The sequence below is a fragment of the Eleutherodactylus coqui genome, chromosome 4 (genome assembly GCF_035609145.1).
Source record: "Eleutherodactylus coqui strain aEleCoq1 chromosome 4, aEleCoq1.hap1, whole genome shotgun sequence".
Lineage (NCBI taxonomy): Eukaryota > Metazoa > Chordata > Amphibia > Anura > Eleutherodactylidae > Eleutherodactylus > Eleutherodactylus coqui.
Genome location: NC_089840.1, coordinates 202,858,992 through 202,883,781, shown reverse-complemented (window position 1 = coordinate 202,883,781; position 24,790 = coordinate 202,858,992). Strand labels below are relative to the sequence as shown.

Below are 24,790 nucleotides of genomic sequence, written 5' to 3'. Positions count from 1 at the left end.
AACCTTGCATTATTTAATGTGGTTAGAGTATTTATTATAAGTATGTATAATTCTGATAGTAAATGTATTTTGAGTGATGTCTCCACTTTTTGATTTCTTTTATAGTATAAGCTGACAAGCAATCTATCAAGCCACACCACAGGCATGGTTTAATAGGCAATCTGCAATGGCAGTGCTGGGGGCTTTTAGAAGGCCCCCTGCTGCCATGGCAACCCTAAGGCATCGGTGTCAGAATTTATGGCAGCATTTAAATGGCTAACAGCCACGATCAACATGAGTGCTGATCGCAGCTGATTCCGGCCAATGTACTGTATGGAGCAGGACATACCCCTGATTCTCCTCCACACATACCTGTAGTGTCCCAGCACCAAATCTCTTGTTACACCCAAGTGCAAAGTTGTCATGTGGTTGCATGAAGCATATTTTTCACATGCATAATAATATATATTGTTTGTACCTAGTAGCCTTATTTGCAAAACCTTGCATAAACTCAGACTATGCAGAGCTATAAAGGTTAAATTGTAGAGATACAATGTGATGTTGGTTATCAGACACATCCTTTAGCAAATTTTGCAGAGTTGCATCAATTTTTACAAAACCAAATTGTATCTGTTTTGCAGGGCAATCCTGGGGAATGTGGGAGGAGCCAGACAGCAGCCAGATAGTTATAGTTCAGTTTTTGGGATGTAGAGTGAGAGAGAAGGCGTTCAGCCTGTCAGCTCAGTGAAAAGCCATGAGCAAGAGCCCCTGGAGTCTTCACACACCCTGCCATTTGTGCAATGCTGCTTTTTGTGCCAGTCCATGCTGTGAAGGGAATTACTGCGTCATGAGCTCTGAGGAAAACGAACAGAGCTGAAGCTATTGGTAGAGAGGATAGGCTGTACAAGGACCCTCCGTGTCTGCTGTGTTTTCTAACCTCCGGTGGAAACAGCACTAGTCAGCTACACATGCGTCCTTCAGGTACCGTTTGACAGGACTGAATTGTGAGTAACAAGTGGATATTGTAATGCAATTCGAGTGGAGCCCCACAGCAGAGGCTAATCTAAATTGGACTGTGCATGTAAAGAATTAAATCAATAACTGTTAGCAAAGATATTCCTGTTACTAACCAAGTAAGATACTTTCTCAAAAGCATTATTGGCTGTATCTTCAGTAGCTCTGCTGAAGGAGTCACCTTTAAAGTCATGATAACCAAATGAGCATTCATCTACTGCTGTTGTGTAATACCTCACATTATGCTATCATTGACTATTGTAACCTGAATGTGCATAACACGGTATAGTAAAGTTTAAAGTTGTTTCACGAAATCTTTGTGACAGACGTCTATCCTGCACTCTGTATAACTGAAGCAGCTCCCTTGACAAAAGAGTAGTGGAGCCCGGGACCTCCAGGTTAGTGAAGCCACCCTGCCACATGACATAAGAACTACAACCCCTGCTAGCCTGCTGTATTAAACCCTGATGCACCACATACCCCAAAATAAGGGATTAAACATGGTGCAAATGGGACATATGCCTACAAGTAGAAGCTTTTTGGAAGAACACTATTAAATGTTTACCTGCATGTAAGGACTTGGTCTTGGAACATTTATACAAGGCTTTCTGCAAATAACTGGTATCACTGTACCATGTAGGCGTATTATGTGTTTAGAAATATTGCACTTACGTGCTGCAGGCTCACAGTAGAGGGTTACATCGATAATTGTTCATGTGGAGTTTATTCACAATGTATCATCATACCCTAAGGCTGGGTTCACACATCACAGATTTGCTGCTGAATTTTGATTGTGGATTTCATGCCTACATTCCACTGCAATGTAAGGCATTGGGGTTTTAACAAACACAATTTGCTTGCAGTTTTGAGTGATCATCTTTGCATAATCTATAGTAGCTAAGTAGCTACTAAACAGCTAGGCAGGCGGAGCGGAACATCGCCGCTATCACTCGGAGAACAATACAGCTGTTCTGCATAAGCAAACAGCTGCATAGTTCTCCGCACTTACAGCTGTGTCCCAATATGAACTACCAGCGGGACGAGAGCTAAAAGAATCTTATCAGCGCTGCCGACTATGATAACAGCCTGCACCGCTGATAAGAGTTCATCGCTCAATTCAAGAAAACGTAAACTGAGTGAGGAACGAATTGTGCACGAAAACTGCACAATGTCTGTGCATTTAGGCACAAAAGATGGCATTATCGCTCAAAAGACGGCTTTGAGCAAATTTTGAGTGAGAATTTTTGGGTCTAAATGGGCCTTTACTCTATTTATTGTGTAAATGGTGCAGATTTTCACAGCGGAATTCATTCTTTGCAATGCAGTGAGTTTTGCATGTTGCCAGACGCACAGAAATCATACTAATATGAAGTCCTTTAAAGGCACCATAAGGCACTCGCAGACCGTGCGATGTGAATGCGAGTGCAAAGTGATGTTTCTTATTGAAAACAATGGGAAACGCTTGTGATTCAGTAATGCGTGTAAAATGCGCACCTGAGGATTGCAATTTCACTGAAGCAGTGCAAGTATTTCAGTATGAAAAATGCCCCGCATCCGCATGTAAAACACACATTGGCAAGCGCAACATCGGGCTGAGAATCCATCAGACAAACACTCCCTGATTGAATTAGCTAATGAGGTCCAGATGTGTTTTTTTTTTCAGCAGAATTGAGTATTGTATTGCGCATTTGCGCACCTCCCATAGACTTCTATGGGGACCCTTGGTGCAGAAATGCGCAGGAAAATAGAGCATTTAAGTTTTTTTTTTTAATGGAATTGTACAGATAACGGGTCACACTGAAGGTGGCAATCAATCTGAAGTAATTCATCTGTCAGATTTTTTAAGATGACAAAAACCTGGCATTTCAACAAGAGCGTGTAGACTTTATATCAACTGTATAAGTCATATAGCAAAACAGGGTAAACAAATAAAAACCCCATCAGTCCAGCACTCAAGCAGGCTTTTTTTCCATCTTCTGTTTCATCACTAAACATAAAACCAAAAATATAGTTAAAATGGGAGCAGAGTCAAATACCGCACAGTGAGTCATTTGTGTCAATTCAGTTCTTGTCTTCCACATCCCGCCTTTAGGCCAGCCACCAACCTCCCATTCCAGAATCTTGGTCAGCACAGTAGTTGTGTGAAGGTAAAGACCAGACTCCTACATTTACCTGCAAACGGCTCTTTCTGGGCTGACTGGTCCTGGGATAGAAAGATGCCTAGCTCCTGCAGCAAGCAGGTCAGCATGGTTGGGACTCAATAAACAGCTGGGATTACCAGGTCTAACCCGTATTAAGGAGTGAATGGCTGTAGGCATCACTGGAGGTCCAGAAGTCACTGTAAGAGCCAAGCTTACACTCAATTTGACTCAAGAGGCAGTACGGTCAGAAGGGGGAGCCATATCTTTCACCGTAGAGCTTAGCCAACCCATTCTTTCTGGCTAAGCTTGCTCTCGTTGCTTTCATTGGATCAGGTGGGGGTGAGGCTATTTGTGCCTTGGCAGGCACTCCTTACCTTACTTATTGGTGTGGTCCTCCCTCTCACACAGTGTAATCTGCAGCCCAGACATATTCCACCCCCCCTCCCCCCACTTTTGCTATTGGTGTGGCAAGAGACAGCGGTCAAATGCTGCTGCCGTGAGGAAATTGATAAAACCAATTGGTTATTTCTGGGGCCGCCCTTTCAAAACTAAATGCCCAAGGCCTGTTCATTTTGTCAAAGGGATGTGCTGTTCTACAAGCTGACTCTCTTCAATGATTGGACGTTGTGAGACTGCTTAAGGAACACTTAAGAGATAACACTCAGTTGTCAAATTTTATTCATAAATTTCCAGAAGAAAGAGCAGAGAAACGGCACAACACAGGGTTTTAAGAAGAGATGGTCCAGAATTGTTATGTCATGGAGAATACAAGTGTTACTAAAGTAGACATGTCCAGAAAGGTGACTTATAACTCAGAATTTCTTAATAGGGTATTTAAAAATGAGTTTTCTAAATCATACAAGATATTGACAACACATATACATGTGGCACACTCACATCATGGTCAGTTTTTAGCCTCTGAACAAAAAATGTTTCCATTTGCTGGCATCAAACAGAGATCAAGAAACTTTCATTATACAGTGATTAATTGGTATTCACATGAAACCTGTAAACCCACTTGAAGAGTTTTTTTGCTCACTAAAAATGTGCTGGATTTAGTATAACATTATAGAAAAAATTATTATACAGACAATATATGTAACAACATATATGAACCACTTAGGCTGCTTCCACATCTGAACTGGAACTCTGAGGTTCCGTCTCAGATCTGGCATAAAATGTCATAAAATGCCAGAAGAAAAAGTCCTGCACGTAGGACTTTTATGTATGGTGAAATGCTAGACATCTGAATAGAGCCCAAATGAACCCCATTATAGTCAATGAGGTCCATTCGGCACTGTTCGATTCCATCACAAGATGGAACCATTTGGCCAGAGGATTTCCCTTTCCTGTTTGCAGGACAGAACAGGAAAACGGAATCTCCACCGTAGATGTGAAGGCAGCCTTATGATGATGTGAAAATCTCATCAAATATTGATGACCCATTAAATATGTTTATTCCCTCATTTGAGGCAGTTAATAAATTCCACTTAAAGAGTTTTTTTCTCTCTCAGCAAATTATCTTCTATGCACAGGTTGACTAAATAATTGGTGGAGGTACAACCACTGAGACTTCCACAGATCCCGAGATTTAGGCATGGGAGGCTCCTCTGCCCCATTCAGTTAAATTGGAGCACTGGGCAGCTGAGTGCTTGAACTTGGTTATCTGTGTCAGTCCCATTGAAGTGAATGGAGTGAAGGTGCAGATCTGCAGCCTCCACTGCCAAAGCATTGGAACATGCCAGTTCTAAAATCTCGGGATCGATTGGATCCCCTCTGGTCAGATACCTTAGCCTCTGGATAGGGGATAATTAGCTGTGATGGGACAACTCCTTTAATACCATCATTGGTGAGAGTGAATTTTAATGTTTTTTTTATGGAAAATGGACTCAGAAAATCTCAAAGTTTTTATCATTACTTGGAGTTATACAAATTGCATTCCTTTCAACAGTCCTTTGATGTTACATATTCACCACAAAAACAAAAGTTTTATCAGGTTCATATATCCCATGCTGGTATGCTGACTGTGTTATTGGAGCTTTTATTGTCTAATTCTTCAACTGCCATTCCATGATGGGCTATCTTCCCACTTCTTAAAGAGAACATACCACCCTTTGCTGTGTTACCGTTGCATGAGTCTGAGCCTTGAGCTGATTCGCTGGGTTGCACTTCAACAAAAATCCTGTTTCTTACACCAAACATGAGCCCACTGTTTTTCCTTTCGGAATATGTTTCCTTGTGCTCTTTATTCATTGAGCAGAACTGAACTTTAAAAGCTTCCTGAAAACCCCGGCGGAAGTTCTCATTAAAGTAGCCATAAATTATAGGATTGATGCTACTGTTGAAGAAGGCCAGCCAATGAGCAAAGGGAAATACATATACGGCGATGATGTTGAGCTGATGATCATCGAGATTCCCATAATCTGTTAGCAACATTAAGGTCCAAAGTGGCAACCAAGAAATTGTAAAGAAGAGGGCTACAATAATTAACATGTTTATAACTCTTACTTTCCTCCTGGATACCCTACGACCTTCTTCTTCTTCAGACATGGATCCTCGGATGGTGGCAGATGATTTGAAGAGTTTGAAAGCAATCCGAGCATACATGATAACAATCAAGGTCAGAGGGGCTAGATATATATGCGAAAACAAGACAGTTGTGTAGATCTTTCGCATTTCCTTATCTGGCCAGGCTTCCCAGCAGGAGTAGAGTGGATAGAAATTATTGTAATCATCAACCATAAAGTGATAATCATCCTTGGTCACCGTCAAAGTTACAGCTGATGGGCACATTATGATGAACGCTAAAACCCATATGACGATTATTGTGACTATAGCTTTTCTTAGCGTGAGCTTCTGTCGGAACGGATAAACAATACAACGGAACCTGCCAAGAAAAGAAAACATTAGTGTTATTAGAAGCATCATTTAGTTTAAAAAACAATAAGGCTGGATTCCTGCACAGTATTTATCTCAGCATTTTTTGTGCCATTTATAGCTGCTTTCTTTGGTCAGCAGACTACAGCAAATTATATGCACACAGGGTTTTTGATGTTCATGCTTTGTTTTGTTTAAAATTCAGCATGCTCTGAGCATGGAATTTTTTTCTGGCATTGTATTCATCAGGCTTCTCTATAGGACTTCAAAAATTCCAGAAAAAAAAATTAAATGTTACAAAATTTAAAAAAAGTTACCAAAACATTTGTAAAACATGTTATGAAAAAATTACTTGAAACTCATTGAGTTTCTACAAGCATTTAAATACCCTTACAAAATAGTATGTGTGCAGAGGGCTTGAGAGAACAAAAAAATACCATCTGGCCATCCATCACTGCTTTACTGCTGCCCGTAGGGTGTGCGCGCACAGCCCGCCTCTTAACAGACCAGTACACACACCCAAATTCTCTGTCCCTGGCAAATCCTGACAGGTCTTGGTCTATTTAAGGCTCCCTTTATCTCTAGTGTGCAAAGGTGCTTACAATTTTCCTGGTTTTGTTCCACTCAGCTTTTCCATCTTCTCCACTCATGACCTTGGCTTGTTTAATGACCACACTTTCGCTGTCTGCTGCCTGCTTTGAGCCATGACCTGTTTCACCATTATGCATCAGAATTTTGCCTGCCCTGACCTTGGTTTTGTTCTATGACCAGGTCTCTATCTGCTCATTCGGTACCACATCATGGTAACCCTGACCAGTTTGTGTCCGTTGCCTCATTACCAAGACTAATTCTGGGGTAACAGCCTAGAGTTTCTTGCAGTGAAGACCAGGTCCTAATTGGTGTGATTAAAGGATAATAACCAGGGGACCCCAGACCTAGCATAAGCCAAATTGGTTTTGTGGCATAGCAGGTCTACATCCGTTGTCTTGACTGGTATGCCCTGTTAGTCTGAAGGACTAACAGAAAAACTAGCCTTGTTGGCCACAGACATCAATCACAATACAACCTTTAAAACCTTTCCTCAACAGTTTAACAAAAAGACAGATGATAAAAGAGACCAATAAAAGAGATGAAAGAGACCAATAAAAGAGATAAGAGAGACCAATAAAAGACCGATTCACAATTTTAAGTGTTGAAAATACATGACATAAGACATTTATACTGTATTAACCATGACGAGCTAACAGATTAGATCTTCCAGTATAAATAAGAAACAATTGTACCCTACTGTGAAATATATGATAGAACAATTTTAAATATAAAATAAAGTATAGAACTGATGGTCTTGGCTGATGTTTGTTACCCCCTTTAGACTTTTTCTTCGAACCTATGGTCAATTACCCACCAACTTTTTTGCTAAGAAAACTGTTCTTCTATAAAGGGGTGTCCTGCACAGGTTCTCACCACCCGAGAACTAAGGTGATTGGAACAAATAGGGCAAGTAAATATGGTAAGGCCATATTTTGTCATAAGCACTGGAGGTCCAATACGTAGGCTCATGGCAGGTGTGTGTTGCCATAGCAGAAAAAAAAACAGGTGGAGCAAGGTTGGAGCCTGGGAGCAGAGTTGTGTTAGCAACATCCCCGGAGCCTCCTGTTTGGACTGAGGTGTCGGACAGTTGGCCATGGAAGTTGAGGAAGCTCCAGTCATTTACTGCAACATTGTGAGGAAAAAAACCACCCAAGGACAGTGAGTCCAATATACACTAATGCCATATTGAGAACCCATGGATCCACAAGAGGCCTGATAATAATATTCAAATTGTGTATATTGCAAGAAATGGCCTGACAGTGATTAAGGGACTGTGTATATTTCAAGGTGGCCAAAGAATTGTCGGAGAAGTAACTGAATGACTGCGCATACTTGAAAGCGTTTCAGAGTTGTTAGAGAGTTCTGGACTGTATCACACTTTTCTAAGCTGTTTTATGAGTGCAACTGAACATACGCTGATTGCATTATCGTGACTGTACCACTATTCAACGGCCAAGTAAAGTTTATCATTGCCCTGCGAACTTCATGCTCCCTCTCTTATTCCTCCTGCATGTGGGAGTACCACACACAGGGGGTAGAAATATTCTATTGACCATTTTATAATAAAGGAACACTCCACTGGCGTAATATTTTTTCACGTGAATGCATCCTTTGTAAATAACATAGCTCCAAATTTCCTTTTTCCCTCCCACAATTAAAAAAAGCTCTAATTTAAATAGCTCATTATCAGTTTGAGTGGTAATGCAGCACTCCCCATGTGACTTATGCAATACATTTTCCTTGCTGCTGTTCTATTGCACCATATTTGGGCCAGAGACAGCTCTGTAATATGCAATTCACAGTGATAGGATGACCAGAGTGATGCAGGAGGTGGTGGTTGGAGGTAAGAGGCGAGACAGTTCTGAATGTACCTACAAAACTGAGTAGGAAATCCAAATGCCTATGCACTGTAATATAATGACCGCTATATTACACGGTCATCCATGATCACGTGTCGCTATTTGAGGTACATGAACCAATACTATACAAAGCTATACTGAGAAGGTCAGATAAAAATGGCGAATGATAAGGGTGAATTCCCATCTGGCAGGCTGTCCATAGACTTCAGCAAGCTCCGTTCCCATAAATTGGCCAGTTGCAGAAATTACTGCAACAAATCTGTGATGTGGGAATTCACTCAGGCATATTTGCGAATACTTTTGCACACGCAAAAATGTGTGCACAAAATCCCGAGAATAGAACCCACTACTTTCAATTTGTTCAATCACCTTCCCATTTTTGCACAAGCATTTCTCGCGTGCGCAAAAAAATTAGAACACGCACAATAGCATGTTAGCACACTGCTAAACTGCAGGAAAAACTAAGACATCTGTACTAGAGATGAGCGAGCACCAAAATGCTCGGGTGCTCGTTACTCGAGACGAATTTTCCGCGATGCTCGAGGGTTCGTTTCGAGTAACGAACCCCATTGAAGTCAATGGGCGACCCGAGCATTTTTGTATATCGCCGATGCTCGCTAAGGTTTTCATTGGTGAAAATTGGGGCAATTAAAGAAAGTGATGGGAACGACACAGCAACGGATAGGGCAGGCGAGGGGCTACATGTTGGGCTGCATCTCAAGTTCACAGGTCCCACTATTAAGCTACAATAGCAGCAAGAGTGCCCCCCCCAACAACTTTTACATCTGAAAAGCCCTCATTAGCAATGCATACCCTAGCTAAGCACCACACTACCTCCAACAAAGCACAATCACTGCCTGCATGACACTCCGCTGCCACTTCTCCTGGGTTACATGCTGCCAAATCCCCCCCCCCATGACCCAGTGTCCACAGCGCACACCATACTGTCCCTGCGCAGCCTTCAGCTGCCCTCATGCCACGCCACCCTCATGTCTATTTATAAGTGCATCTGCCACAGGAAAAGCAGGCACACACTGCAGAGGGTTGGCACGGCTAGGCAGCGACCCTCTTTAAAAGTGGCGGGGCGATAGCCCACAATGCTGTACAGAAGCAATGAGAAATCCAATCCTGTGCCACCTCCATCTGGAGCTGCACACGTGGGCATAGCAATGGGGAACCTATGTGCCACACACTATTCATTCTGTCAAGGTGTCTGCATGCCCCAGTCAGACCGCAGTTTTTTAAATATAGTCACAGGCAGGTACAACTCCGCAATGGGAATTCCGTGTGCACCCACAGCATGGGTGGCTCCCTGGAACCCACTGGCGGTACATACAAATATCCCATTGCATTGCCCATCACAGCTGAGGTAGTATTGTCATGTTTAATGCAGGTGGGCTTCGGCCCACACTGCATGCCCCAGTCAGACTGGGGTTCTTTAGAAGTGGAAACAGATGCATTTACAACTCCCTGTGGACCCACAGCATGGGTGGGTGCCAGGAACCCACCGGCGGTACATAAAAATATCCCATTCCATTGCCCAGCACAGCTGAGGTAGTAATGTCATGCTTAATGCAGGTGGGCTTCGGCCCACACTGCATGCCCCAGTCAGACTGGGGTTCTTTAGAAGTGGACACATGCAGTTACAACTCCGTGTGGACCGACAGCATGGGTGGCTCCCTGGAACCCACTGGCGGTACATAAAAATATCCCATTGCATTGCCCAACACAGCTGAGGTAGTAATGTCGTGCTTAATGCAGGTGGGCTTCGGCCCACACTGCATGCCCCAGTCAGACTGGGGTTCTTTAGAAGTGGACACATGCAGTTACAACTCCGTGTGGACCGACAGCATGGGTGGCTCCCTGGAACCCACTGGCGGTACATAAATATATCCCATTGCAGTGCCCAGCACAGCTGAGGTAATGTCAGCTTTAATGCAGGTGGGCTAAAAATTAATTTGATTACACTGTAGGCGAGGGCCCACAAAAATTGCTGTATCAACAGTACTAATGTACCTCTGAAAAATTGCCCATGCCCAACCAAGAGGGCAGGTGAAACCCATTAATCGCTTTGGTTAATGTGGCTTAATTGGTAACTAGGCCTGGAGGCAGCCCAGTTAAAATAAAAATTGGTTCAGGTGAAAGTTTCAACGCTTTAATGAGCATTGAAACGTATAAAAATTGTTTAGAAAAATTATATGACTGAGCCTTGTGGGCCTAAGAAAAATTGCCCGTTCAGCGTGATTATGTGAGGTTTCAGGAGGAGGAGCAGGAGGAGGAGGAGGAATATTATACACAGATAGATGAAGCGAAAAGGTCCCCGTTTTGGATGGTGATAGAGAACGATGCTTCCATCCGCGGGTGCAGCCTACGTATTGCTTAGGTATCGCTGCTGTCCGCTGGTGGAGAAGAGAAGTCTGGGGAAATCCAGGCTTTGTTCATCTTGATGAGTGTAAGCCTGTCAGCACTGTCGGTTGACAGGTGGGTACGCTTATCCGTGATGATTCCCCCAGCCACACTAAACACACTCTCTGACAAGACGCTAGCCGCAGGACAAGCAAGCACCTCCAGGGCATACAGCGCGAGTTCAGGCCACGTGTCCAGCTTCAACACCCAGTAGTTGTAGGGGGCAGAGGCGTCACCGAGGACGGTGCTGCAATCGGCTACGTACTCCCTCATCATCCTTTTACAGTGCTCCCGCCAACTCAGCCTTGACTGGGGACCGGTGACACAGTCTTGCTGGGGAGCCATAAAGCTATCAAAGGCCTTAGAGAGTGTTCCCCTGCCTGCGCTGTACATGCTGCCTGATCTCTGCGCCTCCCCTGCTACCTGGGCCGCGGAAATGCGCCTTCGGCCACTAGCGCTGTCGGATGGGAAGTTTACCATCAGCTTGTCCACCAGCGCCCTGTGGTATAGCATCATTCTCGAACCCCTTTCCTCTTCGGGAATGAGAGTGCAAAGGCTCTCCTTATACCGTGGATCGAGCAGTGTGTGCACCCAGTAATCCATAGTGGCCAGAATGCGTGTAACGCGAGGGTCACGAGAAAGGCATCCTAACATGAAGTCAGCCATGTGTGCCAGGGTACCTGTACGCAACACATAGCTGTCCTCACTCGGAAGATCACTTTCAGGATCCTCCTCCTCCTCCTCCTCTGGCCATACACGCTGAAGGGATGACAGGCAAGCTGCATCTGTACCCTCAGCAGTGGGCCAAGCTGTCTCTTCTCCCTCCTCCTCATGCTCCTCCCCCTCCTCCTCCTCTGGCCATACACGCTGAAAGGATGACAGGCAAGCAGCATCTGTCCCCTCAGCAGTGGGCCAAGCTGTCTCTTCCCCCTCCTCCTCATGCTCCTCCCCCTCCTCCTCAACGCGCTGAGATATAGACATGAGGTTGCTCTGACTATCCAGCGACATACTGTCTTCCCCCGCCTCCGTTTCTGATTCCAAAGCGTCTGCCTTTATGCTTTGCAGGGAACTTCTCAAGAGGCATAGCAGAGGAATGGTGACGCTAATGATTGCAGCATCCCCGCTCACCATCTGGGTAGACTCCTCAAATTTTCCAAGGACCTGGCAGATGGCTGCCAACCAGGCCCACTCTTCTGTAAATAATTGAGGAGGCTGACTCCCACTACGCCGCGCAAGTTGGAGTTGGTATTCCACTATAGCTCTGCGCTGCTCATAGAGTCTGGCCAACATGTGGAGCGTAGAGTTCCACTGTGTGTGCACGTCGCACAGCAGTCGGTGCACTGGCAGATTAAACCGATGTTGCAGGGTCCGCAGGGTGGCAGCGTGCGTGTGGGATTTGCGGAAATGTGCGCAGAGCTGGCGCACCTTTCCGAGCAGGTATGACAAGTGGGGGTAGCTTTTCAGAAAGCGCTGAACCACCAAATTAAAGACATGGGCCAGGCATGGCACGCGCGTGAGGCTGCCGAGCTGCAGAGCCGCCACCAGGTTACGGCCGTTGTCACACACGACCATGCCCGGTTGGAGGCTCAGCGGCGCAAGCCAGCGGTCGGTCTGCTCTGTCAGACCCTACAGCAGTTCGTGGGCCATGTGGCTCTTCTCTCCTAAGCTGAGTAGTTTCAGCACGGCCTGCTGACGCTTGCCCACCGCTGTGCTGCCACGCCGCGTGACACCGACTGCTGGCGACGTGCTGCTGCTGCTGACACATCTTGATTGCGAGACAGAGGTTGCGTAGGAGGAGGAGGAGGAGGGTTTAGTGGAGGAAGCATACACCCCCGCAGATACCACCACCGAGCTGGGGCCCGCAATTCGGGGGGTGGGTAGGACGTGAACGGTCCCAGGCTCTGACTCTGTCCCAGCCTCCACTAAATTCACCCAATGTGCCGTCAGGGAGATATAGTGGCCCTGCCCGCCTGTGCTTGTCCACGTGTCTGTTGTTAAGTGGACCTTGGCAGTAACCGCATTGGTGAGGGCGCGTACAATGTTGCGGGAGACGTGGTCGTGCAGGGCTGGGACGGCACATCAGGAAAAGTAGTGGCGACTGGGAACCGAGTAGTGCGGGGCCGCCGCCGCCATCATGCTTTTGAAAGCCTCCGTTTCCACATGCCTATATGGCAGCATCTCTAGGCTGATCAATTTTGCAATGTGCACGTTTAACGCTTGAGCGTGCGGGTGCGTGGCGTCGTACTTGCGCTTGCGCTCAAACTGTGGCGCTAGCGACGTCTGGACGCTACGCTGAGAGACATTGCTGGATGGGGCCGAGGACAGCGGAGGTGAGGGTGTGGGTGCAGGCCAGGAGACGGTACTGCCTGTGTCCTGAGAGGGGGGTTGGATCTCAGTGGCAGGTTGGGGCACAGGGGGAGAGGCAGTGGTGCAAACCGGAGGCAGTGAACGGGCATCGTCCCACCTTGTGGGGTGCTTGGCCATCATATGCCTGCGCATGCTGGTGGTGGTGCCTCCCCAGCTGATCTTGGCGCGACAAAGGTTGCACACCACTGTTCGTCGGTCGTCAGGCGTCTCTGTGAAAAACTGCCACACCGTAGAGCACCTTGACCTCTGCAGGGTGGCATGGCGCGAGGGGGCGCTTTGGGAACCAGTTGGTGGATTATTCGGTCTGGCCCTGCCTCTACCGCTGGCCACCGCAGTGGCTCGACCTGTGCCCACACCCTGACTTGGGCCTCCGCGTCCTCGCCCGCGTCCACGTCCTATAGGCCTACCCCTACCCCTCAGCATGGTGTATTAGCAGTAGTGCAGAAACAGAACGCTGTAATTAAATATGCCGCTTATTGGCCTGTGGTTGGAGGCTGACTTCGTTTACGGAACCCCAGGAAATAATTTGGCGCAAGCCTGCTGTAACACTTAGCTGGCTGCGTATTTATTTGGAGAACTACTACCCCCAGCAGACACGGACCCAGAACACTGAGCACAGTGACAGGCAGGCCAAATAGATTTTTTTTCAAGATTTTTTTCCAAAGGACCACTGCGTATATTCAATCTATAATATATGTCTTCTGGCCCTGCCTACACAATTCTCTCCCTGGACTGTGTGACGGAACCGCAGTGTTGCACTGTTATTAACTGCAACAGACCGGTGATTTCAGAGCCAGGAAATAATTTGGCGCAAGCCTGCTGTAACACTTAGCTGGCTGCGTATTTATTTGGAGAACTACTACCCCCAGCACACACGGACCCAGAACACTGAGCAGAGTGACAGGCAGGCCAAATAGATTTTTTTCCAATATTTTTTTCAAAAGGACCACTGCGTATATTCAATCTATAATATATGTCTTCTGGCCCTGCCTACACAATTCTCTCCCTGGACTGTGTGACGGAACCGCAGTGTTGCACTGTTATTAACTGCAACAGACCGGTGATTTCAGAGCCAGGAAATAATTTGGCGCAAGCCTGCTGTAACACTTAGCTGGCTGCGTATTTATTTGGAGAACTACTACCCCCAGCACACACGGACCCAGAACACTGAGCACAGTGACAGGCAGGCCAAATAGATTTTTTTCCAAAGGACCACTGCGTATATTCAATCTATAATATATGTCTTCTGGCCCTGCCTACACAATTCTCTCCCTGGAGTATTACTGCAGGGCGCAATACTCTGCACGGCCGATATACCAAAAAAAAAAAAATGTGCAACACTGCTAAAAGCAGCCTCCACAGTACTGCACACGGTTAGATGTGGCCCTAAGAAGGACCGTTGGGGTTCTTGAAGCCTACAATCACTCCTAACACTCTCCCTGCCTAACCACAACTTCTGTCCCTGGACTATTACTGCAGGGCGCAATGCTGCACGGCCGATATACCAAAAAAAAAAAAGTGCAACACTGCTAAAAGCAGCCTCCACACTACTGCACACGGTTAGATGTGGCCCTAAGAAGGACCGTTGGGGTTCTTGAAGCCTACACTAACTCCTAACACTCTCCCTACAGCAGCTCCAACACGATACCACTGTCCCTCAGCTATCTCACAACGCATCTGAGGCGAGCCGCGGGAGGGGCCGATTTTTATACTCGGGTGACACCTGATCTCCCCAGCCACTCACTGCAGGGGGGTGGTATAGGGCTTGAACGTCGCAGGGGGAAGTTGTAATGCCTTCCCTGTCTTTCAATTGGCCAGAAAAGCGCGCTAACGTCTCAGAGAGGAAAGTGAAAGTAACCCGAACATCGCGTGGTACTCGTTACGAGTAACGAGCATCTCGAACACGCTAATACTCGAACGAGTATCGAGCTCGGACGAGTACGTTCGCTCATCTCTAATCTGTACCTTATTAGACTAAATATCCTTTTAAATCAGGTAGCGAATATGTTCCATGCCCATGTGAACAAGGCCTGCGCAAAAAAGGAAAGTAAATCCGCAAACACGCGGGCAAAAGCGTTCATAGCCAAAGTACGTTGTGGTTGGGCATGTGCAATTACGCCCTTAGTTTGCATTCACATGGGTGAGCATGATATGAGACAGAGAAAGTCGTCCCAATACCGTGCTTGCCAACGTGCATTTTTCACGATGATGCAAAGCATTTTTGATTCAAAATCATATTGCTTCTGTGAAATTGCAATTTTCACACGAATGAAAGGATTGCAAGTAGAGATGAGCGAACCTACTCGGCCACGCCCCTTTTTCACCCGAGCGCCGCGATTTTCGAGAAAAGATTCGGGGGGCGCCGTGGGTGAGTGGGGGGGTTGCAGCGGGGAGTGGGGGGGAGAGGGAGAGAGAGAGGGCTCCCCCCTGTTCCCCGCTGCTACCGCCCGCTCCACCACGCCCCCCTCCGCCCCCCGAATCTTTTCACCCGAGCACGGAAGTACTCGAAAATCGCAGTGCTCGAGGGAAAACATCATATTGCAAATCACATGCACATCGTACGGCATGTGAGTGCGATGCAATGTCCTTCAAGGTCCCATTGAAAACAATGGGCGAGGCACTCCGACGGAGCACCCAAAATTGGAACATGATACGATTTTCACCAATGTGAGTCGATTCTTTTAAAAGAATGGATTTCATATTCCGATGAGTTTAGTGCACATCCCATCGCACAAAACTCATGTGAGAATATCGTTCGTGTGAATAAGCCCTTAAAGAACATATACATAAGACTTTTTGGATGCATGGTCAAAAGCTGCGTCAAAATTTGAGTTTAAAACTGCCCCCATGGGTAGCTGTCTAGTTTGCGTTTTGGGAAATTTTAATTGTACAGTAGATTCTAGAACTGCTAGGTAGAGATTAATAGATGTGTTATCCGAAGATAATGGCATTTCTCCCTTGTATATGATATGCCAGGAAACAGAATTCATTGATGCGTGTTGGGTGTAGTCCAATGACAAGAACATTCTCTTGTTATAGGAGCTGCCATCAATCTCTGTCTCAGATCAATATGGAGCATTGTGACCCTTATGGCTTTCCATATATTAGGAAGGTTGTTTAGGAACCCAGAGGAGTGTCTAATCATTCCCTTGTACTAGTTGTTCTTGCTCAAGGTGTCATAAGCAAACATCCCTATAGGCCTTGCATTCGATTTAATCCTCGTTGGCTTGCTTGAATGAATAATCATGATGATATTGCAAGAGAACTGTTGTCATTCTTGATATTAAATGTTTCTTTAGCAGCTTTGCGGGTTGCACAGGACCTAAAGGCTTTCAAAAGGCCACAGCGGAAAATACACTAACCATTATGTAACTGTAAGGAAGCAACAGAAAATATTCTACATGTACAATACACACAGGTGATGGACAAAAATATGGAAACACATACAAAATGCATGCTTTAAATTATGTGAGATTATAAATCATATGGAGGTACCATGGCATAGATGCTGCCAGGTAGAAGTGATCATCTGCCCAAGCTACAAGGTTCCATTGGTCAGGGGCTCGAGCCATGCTGTTGGGTCCCAAAAGCACCCAGAGCAGGGCAAGAGGTGAAGCAAACACAAATTTGGCCAGAAAGCTCTCAGCCAAGCAGCGGTGAAAGGGGGAAGCTCAGCACTAATGATTAGAGATGAGCGAGCACCAAAATGCTAGGGTGCTCGTTACTCGAGACGAACTATTCGCGATGCTCGAGGGTTCGTTTCGAATAACGAACCCCATTGAAGTCAATGGGCGACCCGAGCATTTTTGTATATCGCCGATGCTCGCTAAGGTTTTCGTTTGTGAAAATCTGGGCAATTCAAGAAAGTGATGGGAACGACACAGCAACAGATAGGGCAGGCTACATGTTGGGCTGCATCTCAAGTTCCCAGGTCCCACTATTAAGCCACAATAGTGGCAAGAGTAGCCCCACCCCCTCCCAACAACTTTTACTTCTGAAAAGCCCTCATTAGCAATGCATACCTTAGCTAAGCACCACACTACCTCCAACAAAGCACAAGCACTGCACAGTCACTGCCTGCATGACACTCCGCTGCCACTTCTCCTGGGTTACATGCTGCCCAACCCCCCCCCCACGACCCATTGTCCACAGCGCACACCAAACTGTCCCTGCCCAGCCTTCAGCTGCCCTCATGCCACGCCACCCTCATGTCTATTTATAAGTGCGTCTGCCAGAGGAAAAGCAGGCACACACTGCAGAGGGTTGGCACGGCTAGGCAGCGACCCTCTTTAAAAGGGGCGGGGCGATAGTCCACAATGCTGTACAGAAGCAATGAGAAATCCAATCCTGTGCCACCTCCATCTGGAGCTGCACACGTGGGCATAGCAATGGGGAACCTATGTGCCACACACTATTCATTCTGTCAAGGTGTCTGCATGCCCCAGTCAGACCGCGTTTTTTATAAATAGTCACAGGCAGGTACAACTCCGCAATGGGAATTCCGTGTGCACCCACAGCATGGATGGCTCCCTGGAACCCACCGGCTGTACATAAATGTATCCCATTGCAGTGCCCTGGACAGCAGAGCTAACGTCAGATTAAATTCAGGTGGGCTTCGGCCCACACTGCATGCCCCAACCTGACCGGGGTTTTTAATTCATAGACACAGGCAGGTACAACTCCCTATTGTGAAGTCCCTGTGGACAGACAGCATGGGTGGGTGGCAGGAAGCCACCAGCGGTACATAAATATATCCCATTGCATTGCCCATCACAGCTGAGGTAATGTCATGTTTAATGCAGGTGGGCTTCGGCCCACACTGCATGCCCCAGTCAGACTGGGGTTCTTTAGAAGTGGACACATGCAGTTACAACTCCCTGTGGACCCACAGCATGGGTGGCTCCCTGGAACCCACCGGCGGTACATAAATATATCCCATTGCATTGCCCATCACAGCTGAGGTAATGTCATGTTTAATGCAGGTGGGCTTCGGCCCACACTGCATGCCCCAGTCAGACTGGGGTTCTTTAGAAGTGGACACATGCAGTTACAACTCCCTGTGGACCCACAGCATGGGTGGCTCCCTGGAACCCACCGGCGGTACATAAATATATCCCATTGCATTGCCCATCACAGCTGAGGTAATGTCATGTTTAATGCAGGTGGGCTTCGGCCCACACTGCATGCCCCAGTCAGACTGGGGATCTTTAGAAGTGGACACATGCAGTTACAACTCCCTGTGGACCCACAGCATGGGTGGCTCCCTGGAACCCACCGGCGGTACATAAATATATCCCATTGCAGTGCCCAACACAGCTGATGTTACGTCAGCTGTAATGCAGGTGGGCTAAAAATTAATTGGATTACACTGTAGGCGAGGGCCCCCAAAAATTGGTGTACCAACAGTACTAATGTCCGTCAGAAAAATTGCCCATGCCCAACCAAGAGGGCAGGTGAAACCCATTAATCGCTTTGGTTAATGTGGCTTAATTGGTAACTAGGCCTAGAGGCAGCCCAGTTAAAATAAAAATTGGTTGAGGTGAAAGTTTCAACGCTTTAATGAGCATTGAAACGTATAAAAATTGTTTACAAAAATTATATGACTGAGCCTTGTGGGCCTAAGAAAAATTGCCCGTTCGGCGGGATTATGTGAGGTTTCAGGAGGAGGAGCAGGAGGAGGAGGAGGAATATTATACACAGATTGATGAAGCAAAAAGGTCCCCGTTTTTGATGGGGATAGAGAACGATGCTTCCATCCGTGGGTGCAGCCTACGTATTGCTTAGGTATCGCTGCTGTCCGCTGGTGGAGAAGAGAAGTCTGGGGAAATCCAGGCTTTGTTCATCTTGATGAGTGTAAGCCTGTCGGCACTGTCGGTTGACAGGCGGGTACGCTTATCTGTGATGATTCCCCCAGCCGCATTAAACACACTCTCTGACAAGACGCTAGCCGCAGGACAAGCAAGCACCTCCAGCGCATACAGCGCGAGTTCAGGCCACGTGTCCAGCTTTGACACCCAGTAGTTGTAGGGGGCAGAGGCGTCACGGAGGACGGTCGTGCGATCGGCTACGTACTCCCTCACCATCCTTTTACAGTGCTCCCGCCGACTCAGCCTTGACTGGGGAGTGGTGACACAGTCTTGCTGGGGAGCCAGAAAGCTGTCAAGGGCCTTAGAGAGTGTTCCCCTGCCTGTGCTGTACATGCTGCCTGATCTCCGTGCCTCCCCTGCTACCTGGCCCTCAGAACTGCGCCTTCGGCCACTAGCGCTGTCGGATGGGAATTTTACCATCAGTTTGTCCGCCAGGGTCCTGTGGTATAGCATCACTCTCGAACCCCTTTCCTCTTCGGGTATGAGAGTGGAAAGGTTCTCCTTATACCGTGGGTCAAGCAGTGTGTACACCCAGTAATCCGTAGTGGCCAGAATGCGTGTAACGCGAGGGTCACGAGAAAGGCATCCTAACATGAAGTCAGCCATGTGTGCCAGGGTACCTGTACGCAACACATGGCTGTCCTCACTAGGAAGATCACTTTCAGGATCCTCCTCCTCCTCCTCCTCCTCCTCCTCCTCAGGCCATACACGCTGAAAGGATGACAGGCAAGCAGCATGTGTACCCTCAGCAGTGGGCCAAGCTGTCTCTTCCCCCTCCTCCTCATCCTCCTCCTCCTCCTCCTCCTCCTCACCGCGCTGAGATATAGACAGGAGGGTGCTCTGACTATCCAGCGACATACTGTCTTCCCCCGGCTCTGTTTCCGAGTGCAAAGCGTCTGCCTTTATGCTTTGCAGGGAACTTCTCAAGAGGCATAGCAGAGGAATGCTGACGCTAATGATTGCAGCATCGCCGCTCACCACCTGGGTAGACTCCTCAAACTTTCCAAGGACCTGGCAGATGTCTGCCAACCAGGCCCACTCTTCTGAAAAGAATTGAGGAGGCTGACTCCCACTGCGCCGCCCATGTTGGAGTTGGTATTCCACTATAGCTCTACGCTGCTCATAGAGCCTGGCCAACATGTGGAGCGTAGAGTTCCACCGTGTGGGCACGTCGCACAACAGTCGGTGCACTGGCAGATTAAACCGATGTTGCAGGGTGCGCAGGGTGGCAGCGTCCGTGTGGGACTTGCGGAAATGTGCGCAGAGCCGGCCCACCTTTCCGAGCAGGTATAACAAGCGTGGGTAGCTTTTCAGAAAGCGCTGAACCACCAAATTAAAGACGTGGGCCAGGCATGGCACGTGCGTGAGGCTGCCGAGCTGCAGAGCCGCCACCAGGTTACGGCCGTTGTCACACACGACCATGCCCGGTTGGAGGCTCAGCGGCGCAAGCCAGCGGTCGGTCTGCTCTGTCAGACCCTGCAGCAGTTCGTGGGCCGTGTGCCTCTTATCTCCTAAGCTGAGTAGTTTCAGCACAGCCTGCTGACGCTTGCCCACCGCTGTGCTGCCATGCCGCGCGACACCGACTGCTGGCGACGTGCTGCTGCTGCTGACACATCTTGATTGCGAGACAGAGGTTGCGTTGGAGGAGGAGGAGGAGGAGGAGGAGGGTGGTTTAGTGGAGGAAGCATACACCACCGCAGATACCACCACCGAGCTGGGGCCCGCAATTCTGGGGGTGGGTAGGACGTGAGCGGTCCCAGGCTCTGACTCTGTCCCAGCCTCCACTAAATTCACCCAATGTGCCGTCAGGGAGATATAGTGGCCCTGCCCGCCTGTGCAGTGCTTGGCCATCATATGTCTGCGCATGCTGGTGGTGGTGGCTCCCCGGCTGATCTTGGCGCGACAAAGATTGCACACCACTGTTCGTCGGTCGTCTGCACTCTCAGTGAAAAACTGCCAGACCTTTGAGCACCTCGGCCTCTGCAGGGTGGCATGGCGCGAGGGGGCGCTTTGGGAAACAGTTGGTAGATTATTCGGTCTGGCCCTGCCTCTACCCCTGGACACCGCACTGCCTCTTGCAACCTGCCCAGCTGCTGCCCTTGCCTCCCCCTCTGAAGACCTGTCCTCAGTAGGCGTAGCAAACCAGGTGGGGTCAGTCACCTCATTGTCCTGCTGCTCTTCCTCCGAATCCTCTGTGCGCTCCTCCCTCGGACTTACTGCCCTTACTACTACCTCACTGATAGACAACTGTGTCTCAACGTCATCGTCCTCCTCACCCACTGAAAGGTCTTGAGACAGTTGCCGGAAGTCCCCAGCCTCATCCCCCGGACCCCGGGAACTTTCGAATGGTTGGGCATCAGTCACGATAAACTCCTCTGGTGGGAGAGGAACCACTGCTGCCCAATCTGAGTAGGGGCCCGAGAACAGTTCCTGGGAGTCTGCCCGCTCCTCAGAATGTCTCATTGTAATTGAGTGAGGAGGCTGGGAGGAAGGAGGAGCAGCAGCCAGAGGATTCTGAGTTGCAGCAGTGGACGGCGCAGAACTGTGGGTGGACGATAGATTGCTGGATGCACTTTCTGCCATCCACGACAGGACCTGCTCACACTGCTCATTTTCTAATAAAGGTCTACCGCGTGGACCCATTAATTGTGCGATGAATGTGGGGACGCCAGAAACGTGCCTCTCTCCTAATCCCGTAGCAGTCGGCTGCGATACACCTGGATCAGGAGCTCGGCCTGTGCCCACACCCTGACTTGGGCCTCCGCGTCCTCGGCTGCGTCCACATCCTCTAGGCCTACCCCTACCCCTCAGCATGCTGTATTACCAGTAATGCAGAAACAGAACGCTGTAATTAAATGTGCCGCTTATTGGCCTATGGTTGGAGGCTGACTTCGCTTACGGAACGCCAGGAAATCATTTTGCGCAAGCCTGCTGTAACACTTAGCTGGCTGCGTATGAATTTGGAGAACTACTACACCCAGCACAGACCCAGAACACTGAGGACAGTCACAGGCAGCCCAAATAGATTTTTTTCCCCAAATTTTTTTGCAAAGGCCCACTGCCTATATTCAATCAATATGTCTTCTGTCCCTGCCTAAGCGCTTCTGGCCCTGGAGTATGTCAAAGAACTGCAGAGTGTTGCACTGTGAACTGCAATACAGCGGTGATTTCACAGCCCAGACAGAGCCAGGAAATAATTTTGCGCAAGCCTGCTGTAACACTTAGCTGGCTGCGTATGAATTTGGAGAACTACTACACCCAGCACAGACCCAGAACACTGAGGACAGTCACAGGCAGCCCAAATAGATTTTCTTCCCCAAATTTTTTTGCAAAGGTCCACTGCCTATATTCAATCATTATGTCTTCTGTCCCTGCCTAAGTGCTTCTGGTCCTGGAGTATTACTGCAGGGCGCAATGCTCTGCACGGCCGATATACCAAAAAAAAAAAAAAAGTGCAACACTGCAAAAAGCAGCCTCCACAGTACTGCACACGGTTAGATGTGGCCCTAAGAAGGACCGTTGGGGTTCTTGATGCCTAAAATACTCCTAACGCTCTCCCTATAGCAGCTCCACCAAGATACCACTTTCCCTCCTCTATGTCAGAACGCATCTGTGGCGAGCCGCGGGAGGGGCCGATTTTTATACTCGGGTGACACCTGATCTCGCCAGCCACTCACTGCAGGGGGGTGGTATAGGGCTTGAACGTCGCAGGGGGAAGTTGTAATGCCTTCCCTGTCTTTCAATTGGCCAGAAAAGCGCGCTAACGTCTCAGAGATGAAAGTGAAAGTAACCCGAACATCGCGTGGTACTCGTTACGAGTAACGAGCATCTCGAACACGCTAATACTCGAACGAGTATCAAGCTCGGACGAGTACGTTCGCTCATCTCTACTAATGATTAAAATCCCATGCATTTCAGGGTTTTCATATTTTTGTCCACCCCCTGTATGATCTGTATGGTATATCCTGCATATAAACATATTTCATGTTACCTTTTTCTAGTTACATGATTAAAATTAATCAGAAGTAAAGAATTTGGATTGACCCATTACTGCTGCCGGGCTTTGTCCTTTTTGTTTGAACTCTTTGTATAGCCACTATGATTATGATCGGGTGTCCTATGCGGTCTGTAAATCCACATTGAGATTTGTATCTTCTTGGTATCGCTATTTTCTTGTTTGAAGTCCCCAAAAGCTAAAGAAAACAGCTATGCCTGACATTTAATAATTTCTTCCTTAGTATTGTACTGATAAGACTGAATTTGGCATTTGCCGCTACTGGATTAATGATGAAAAGGATCTAATGATACACAATAGCAACAGATCCTTAACGATATTGATCTTATTTCCTGCTGCGCTAATTACTGTATGAGTCATATAATATTACAGATTATAGCTCATTCAATCACAAAATAGGAAATCAATGTAATGAGGACTGTCCACCTTGTCTTCAGCTTCAGTGCCCCCACAGACAAGTGTATGCGCCAATATGCTTGCCGCAACTAAGCGTATTTGTGCATGAACACGGGTCGTCACACCCTTGACCGTAATTTTTTGAACCTGCCATAGACTTCTATGGGATTTTCTGCGCAACACGCAGTTGATCAGAGCAGAATCTGCATGCAAGAAACACGCTCGTGAGAGCAAACCAATTGAAATCAATGGGTTTACTTCATCATGTTTTACAAGTGCGAGTGTCAAGCGCACAAAAACCTACGCAAGCACGTTAGTTTGTTTAAACCCTAAGGCTGGGTTCACACAGGGTGTAATTGCCATGGAATGTCCATGCACAATTTCTGCACGGACATTCCACCCATGGCTTTAATCCCGGGATTAAACAGCAAAGTGGACGAGATTTGCAAAAGTCTCGTCCACACACTACGGACAATCCGTTGTGGCCAAGCCCCACGGAATTCAAAGCCGCGGCATGTCAATTCTTTCCCTGTTTCTGCAGCGGCCTCTCTCCTCTCTATGGGGAGAGAAGGCAGCAGCGGAATGCAGGCGGCGAAGCCGCTCCAAAATCGGCAGAGAAAGGCAGCGGGTTTTGAAGCTGCATTTCTCCCGCGGAAATTTCACGGTATTTCCATGCGGTCATTTTGCGAGATTTCCACGGGGTTTCAGTAAAGTGTGGAAGAAAATAACCCAAAGCTGACGCCAACCAAAACTGTCGCCTTATGCGCCCCGTAAACCCAAACCATACATATTATATATCAAAACGTCCGAAACAAAATGAGGAACCCGTTCCCATACTTTATTTTATTGTAAATTTACTAATTTAAAAAAAAACTGTAAATGTTTAAAAAAAAAAAAAATCCTTTTCAGTGATGTGCTTTTTATACGTGTCCAATGTTCTATCTTTTCCTTCAAGTCCCTTTTCCTCCTGCAGGTCTGTGTGTATATTGTTCTTTTTTTTTTGCTTTTTCTATCAGTGTAGTTACATGAGATCTATTCAGTCATGATTGGACACAGTATGCCGCCCTTATCCTATGTAGAAAATGTAAATTGGATAGCTTGACTAATTATGGTTCCAGGGTGCAACATTCCTACGGTATGCAGATTTACACAGATGTAGTTACCTAGCGAGTGATGTGACTGCTCCCAATCTATTAACGGTGAAGATGCCAACTTGTAATGGTGGTATATGCAAATTTTTTATATATCTATGTTCTCCAATTACTTCACTTCTACTGA

At 47.5% G+C, this 24,790-nt stretch overlaps 1 protein-coding gene across 1 annotated transcript in view; it reads right to left on the bottom strand.

Annotated features, from left to right (window-relative positions):
- Positions 1-4,163: 4,163 nt before the first annotated feature.
- The window catches only part of NPFFR1 (neuropeptide FF receptor 1), a 215,987-nt gene continuing 195,360 nt past the window's right edge, over positions 4,164-24,790 (bottom strand). The window contains exon 3 of the mRNA XM_066598769.1: positions 4,164-6,021. Within this exon, the coding sequence (XP_066454866.1) occupies positions 5,133-6,021 (889 nt within the window). The 3' untranslated portion in view covers positions 4,164-5,132. The remainder of the gene's footprint in view (positions 6,022-24,790) is intronic.